The sequence below is a fragment of the Neophocaena asiaeorientalis genome, unplaced genomic scaffold, assembly GCF_003031525.2.
Source record: "Neophocaena asiaeorientalis asiaeorientalis breed wild unplaced genomic scaffold, Neophocaena_asiaeorientalis_V1.1 scaffold147, whole genome shotgun sequence".
Taxonomy (NCBI): domain Eukaryota; kingdom Metazoa; phylum Chordata; class Mammalia; order Artiodactyla; family Phocoenidae; genus Neophocaena; species Neophocaena asiaeorientalis.
This window is the reverse complement of record NW_020173758.1, coordinates 564,095-569,624: the sequence shown is the minus strand read 5'-3', so window position 1 is coordinate 569,624 and position 5,530 is coordinate 564,095. Positions and strand designations below refer to the sequence as shown.

Here is a 5,530-nt window from a genome sequence, read left to right as displayed (position 1 = left end):
CCAAACTTAGCTCCCTAAGAGCTAACGGGTAATGGTTAAGCACAAGCTGTGTGTTCAAATCTCAGCAAGGTCACAAGGTTCACTGCAAGTTAATAAGCAATCTGTTTCCTTATTGCTAAAATGGAGATAATAAAAGTACCTATCATATACGGTGGTTGTGGGGGTTAAAAGAATTAATATCCGTGAAGCAATTAGAATAGTGCATGGCACATAATAAACACTCAATAAATACCAGCTACTTTTACTAGCAATTCTCAACACTCCCTCTTCTGCGCTCTGGTTTCACGACATTCAGCCTAGCACCTCCTGCTGTTTAAATGCCTGCATTTCCAGCTAGCCTGGAAACTAGCCTAGCTAGTTTTGGGGAGGGCAGAAAATTCATCTTATTCTCGCTGTATCCCCAGTAACTCTCCTAGTCCCTCCAGAATGGGAACGCAGTGAATGAGCATTGAATGAATGAGTTACATTTTCATGGTGTCCCAGCTTTCTCCCTCGCCTGTTGTGTAACCTTCTCAAGTCACCTAACCCCTTTTCCATCACTTCCCTCCTCTGGAATATTAGAGGTTTGGACTCTAATGAGCTCATTAATTCCCTCCACCTCAAAATGTTTTAGACTCTGGGAGTAGAGTTGGGGTGAGGTTTTGCCTGGAGATGAGAAGGAAGGTATGGACAAAACAGGAAGGCCCTGTTGGAATATGCACCCAGTTACAGGCCCCTGAGATTCACGGAGTCCGCATCCACTCAGCACCAGCTGCGACCTGGGCTTCATTTGTGTGGTCTGGACAGTTTCCGTACAGTGGGTAACAGAGACCCACCTGCTCCATTCTCCAGCCCAGAGGATTGTGTAGAAGGCATGGGACTGTGGAGGCCAGGGAAGTTCATGAAGCTGTTCTATTTATGGTATTTAGGGTTTTGTCCACTACTGGGAGTCCAGGACTCCAGGAGGCCAGTTACTGTGCTGGGCGGACAAGGGTCCTGGCCAGGGTTGAGGCCTCCTTGGCCTCTGGAGGCCATCATGGGGATTGTGCTCCACAGGAGCTTTCGGATGTGGGAGCTCCAGGGGTTAGCATCGTCAGATAAAATACAGGTGCCTGGTTAAATTTGAATTTTAGATAAACAACAAACAGTTTTTCAGCATGAGGATGTCCCATTTGGACTCTGTTTGGGACATACTTGTACCAAAAATTGTTCACTGTTTATCTGAAATTCAAATTTAACTGGGCATGCAGTATTTTTATTTGTTCAATCTGGTGAGACAGGAAGGCAGGGGTGGTCATTCACCATCACTCCAAATGTATTCTAGTCAGTCCCCCACCTCAGCTTCAGGAAGTAGGTCCTGATGGTACCTTAGCATCATGTGCTAAGAAGGGATGGCTTAAACTGTAAAATCTCTCTGCTAAAACGAGGCCTGGGAATATATTCGTTTTCTGTGGCTGCTATAACAAATGACCACAAACTTAGTGGCTTAAAACAGTACAAATTTATTATTTTATGGTTCTAGAGGTCAGAATCTAAAAGTCAAGGAGCCAGCAGTGCTGTGCTCCTTACTGAGGGAAGTAGAGGAAAATTCATTTTCTTGCCTTTTCTAGCTTCTAGAGACTGTCTACTTTCCTTGGCTGGTGGCCTCCCTTCATCTTCAAGGCAGACATTGTTTCTTCTGCTTCCCTCTTCCACATTTAAAGCACCCTTGTTATTACATTAGGCTCACCCAGATAATCCAAAATACTCTCCTTATTTTAAAGTCAGCTGATGAGCAACTTCAATTTCATCTGCAAGCTTAATTCCCCTTGCCGTGCCACGTAACGTTTTCACAGGTTCTGTGGGTTAGGACGTGGACATCTTTGCGCGGGCCAGTCTTCCTCTACTACAGGGAGGTTTCCAGTGTTGCTTTTCCTTTCTGCAGTTTACTCATGGAGTCCCAGACCTAGTGCTGAAGGACATCGCCTGCAGTGAGGCCCTCCTGGAGCGCTTCCTAATCTTCCCCCAGCGCCGTGCGGCGCAGACAGTGCGTGATGCGTTGTGCTCCCTCTCCCAGGGCACCCTACAGTGGATGGAGGACACCCTGTACGCCAACGTGGACTTCTTCAAGCTCTTCCATGTGGTAAGGGAGGTATCCAGCTGCCTGCCCTTTGGTGGGTAATTCCTGGAGGCAGTAGGTCCTGGTGGCAGGCCATCGGGGACTCACAAATTGACAGTCAGGGAAGGCACGAACCTGGTGTTCCAGACATTCCTTGTTCAAGACAAGACAAGACAGGCTCCAAAGGCCCGGGAATCAACTGATAGTATTTCCAGAGCCGTGGTCCAGACATCTAGGAGTCACCATTAGGATCACCATTAGATATGTGCTGTGGCAGGTCTGGGTACCCCGCAAATGTGGGATAAGCCCTCTTCACCACCTCTGGCAGTGTGGAAAGGAGGAGCTAGGTGATCGTGGAAAAATTGTTAACCTTTCCTGGCCCCATCACTCATCTACAAAACAAATATAATACTTTATAGAGTGGTAGAAAAGATACATTAAAAATATATGCAAAGCATTTAATAAATTTCAGTAAATGAGAGCTTCACATTCCCTTCTCTGGGTCTGCTCTTGACCCCAAAGTTTACTGTTTCTGGATTTAAAAAACAACAACAAAAAAAACAAGAGAAAATGTCATAGAAAATTTCCAGAAATTTGGAAAGCCTGATCTAGCTCAATGCTGTGTTCAGAACTGCATCCCAGACAGACTTCTTGGGATCCAGTCATATTTTCTCTTCTGCTAGAAGGGTAAGATGAGAGGGAGTTATATAAAGGAGGCATCGAGCATTGGCTCTCGTGCTTCAGAGTGTAGGAAAATCATCAAGGAAGCGGGTAAAAGATGCAAGTTCCACGTTCTCACCCCCAGAGACTGATTCAGGAGACCTGGGCTGGGCCAGAATCTGCCCTGTTACCTTAGGTGATTCTGATGGAGGTCATCGTAGGCCACGCTTTAAGAAACACTCAAAATTAGAATTAGAATTTTCTAGCATTGAATTGTGTTTTCTCTTTTGCCTACGTTTTAATTTCTGGAACTATGTTTCGGAGAGTGTCAATCACTGAGAACATGGCAGAGGAATTTGTGTTTTGTCTTTTTACATTTGCTCTCTCAAGTCCCAGAAAACTTGCTCTAGCCTTGTCTTCAAAAGCGAGGTGAAGGCTTTTAAAAACAAAACAAAATAAAACAAGACCCACAGTTTCTGGCAGGGTTCACACTTCATCCCTTTCAGTGTGACTTTTCCTTGGAATGTTACTCCATAATTTCCCCAGCTCATCAGGGGGCCTCCAGAATGGGGTAAGAGGGGTCAGATCTATGGATGCCACCAGCCCTGAGAGCCAAGGGCCCCAGAGAAGGTCTCTGCAGGGAGATTAAAAAGTCATGCAGTTCAAACTTCTCTGTCCGAAGTTCCATGAGGAACCCGATTTTAGACACACTTCTTAGCTTGTTTTCAGAATCGGACAGGAGAGTGAGTAGGTGATAAAAAATTCTTATTCTGAGCTGCTGAACACCCCCAGCACAGTGGGAGCCCAGTGCCTGCGTTTGCAGAGCTGTGGGAGCTTCCCTGGGTGCCTGGGATAGTGCAATCCTCTGGTCACTAGAAAACGGGCAGCGTCATGCATCTGTTTTTGCAGCACTTTGGCCACTGGTATAGTACATGTACCTGTGGGGCATGAAGACAGCCTGGATAATAGCAGGAGAAAGGGGAACCTGGGCAAAACTTTTCATTAGGGTCTGAACCCATAACTCAGGCTACTGGCTTCAGGATGTTTATTTATCAGATAGGAAAGACTAGACTGTCTTTCCTGCTGCCCTTACATACTGCTCTGGCAAGTGTTAGAGTTCAGAAACCAGAGGAGAATTTTGGCCGGTCACCCTCACCAACCCAAGATGGACCCTAGGTACTCGCCCGTGTCCATGCACTCAAACCTGAATTGGGCCAGGCACTGTGCTGAGGCCAAGGGCCCTCACTAAATTCCCAGTTACCCTGAGACAGACAAACAGGCCATGTCACAGCACTGAGGCTTAGGACATTTGGCCCCTAGAGCAGTGGTACCCAGGCCTGGTTGCACACCGAGTCACCTGGGAGGCCCCCCACCTTCATCCCATAGATTCTGATTAGTTGCCTTTAGCATTTTTAAAAGCTTCCCAGATCATTCTAATGTCCAGCCACGGTTGAGAATCACTGACCTACAACATAGGAGTTTGATTTACAGTCTCAATTTCTGTAGACCAAGCCCAATAATAATAGTAGTACCCAAACGCGCCTAAGGCTTCGAAGTACTTTGATTTGATCACCTCTAAGACCAGGATGCTATGCAGATGCATCCTCCCTGCTGTCCTCTTAACGAAGCCGGTGAGCGACCTCAGAGACTGCCAAGAGGAGCAAGTTCTGGCAGGAGACAGGCTCACCCAGGAGATAGTGTTGCCCCTACCTACCATCTTTTTTTTCCTGCTAGCCTCTGTGTGGGAAGACCTAACCAAGACAGGACACATCGGCCCCAAGCAAAGAGGACAAACACCCTGTGTGGTGCCCTTGAAATGTGCTTTTCCAGCTGACAAATGTACTGAGTGGCTAAACATTTGTTTTTAATTACTAAGAAGGAAACCTAAAAGGAATTGCAGGCAGTAAGATGGGATTTTTCCTTCTGTACCCATCCTATTGTGTTTTTAGTAAAATAGCCCTGAGGCAGACACAGAAAGGCTCAGGGCAGAGCCTCCCCGACCTTCTCAGAGAAGCATGGGCCAGGCGGGAGGCAGGGGCAGGGGCCTCTCTGGGACGAGTCTGTTGTTGCAGCTGGTTGGCGAGCAGCCATGCTTAGGTCCAGCGCTGGGAATGCTGTGCCTTCCGTTCTCCTGGGCTGTTTCTCACGCACACGTACACCAGCGTATAAATAAGGTTTTAGTAAATGCCAAGTTGGTGCTCACTAACAAATAGAGAGGGGCCGTCTCAGCAAACCACCACACGGCTCCCGCCTCTGTCGTGTCAGGACCTGGGCGTGTGGGTGGAAGTGTAACCTCCAAACCAGACCGTGGAGCCAAGAGACTCAGAGAGGGGTGTTGGGGACTCAGCACCAACTGGGGCCAGCTGTGTTTTTCCTCAGCCCCTTGGAGATCAGAAGTGAGTGTTGTCATCCTCAAATAATCCAAGTGCAGTACCCTCGCCGTACTCCACCCCACCCATCCCCATATGTGCGCTCGCGCCTGCGTACCTGCACACGCACACACACTGGATGGCCAGTGACCTAGGTGGGCTGGGACGAAAACAGCAGCCAGCTGGCTGGATTTTCTCCAAGGAGGTTTAGCCCCTCTTGGTTTCATCTGGGTTGAGACAGTTTGAAAGAGCTTGTCTTCACCTGTGACCTTTTTGGGCTTAACGCCCCCAGCTTGAAACCCCACAGCTCAGACCTGGGTCCAAGGTACGGTGGCTGCCAACACTACCTGAAATGTTTCACACCTCATAAAAAATGGTGTGTCAGTTTCGGGTGAGGGGTTGGGCCATTTCCCATCTCATTTTG

General features: G+C 47.9%; 1 protein-coding gene across 1 annotated transcript in view; it reads left to right on the top strand.

Moving 5' to 3' along the window:
* The window catches only part of ABCA4 (ATP binding cassette subfamily A member 4), a 128,896-nt gene that overhangs the window by 20,764 nt on the left and 102,602 nt on the right, over window positions 1–5,530 (top strand). Inside the window, exon 6 of the mRNA XM_024751258.1 lies at window positions 1,904–2,101. Within this exon, the coding sequence (XP_024607026.1) occupies window positions 1,904–2,101 (198 nt within the window). The remainder of the gene's footprint in view (window positions 1–1,903; window positions 2,102–5,530) is intronic.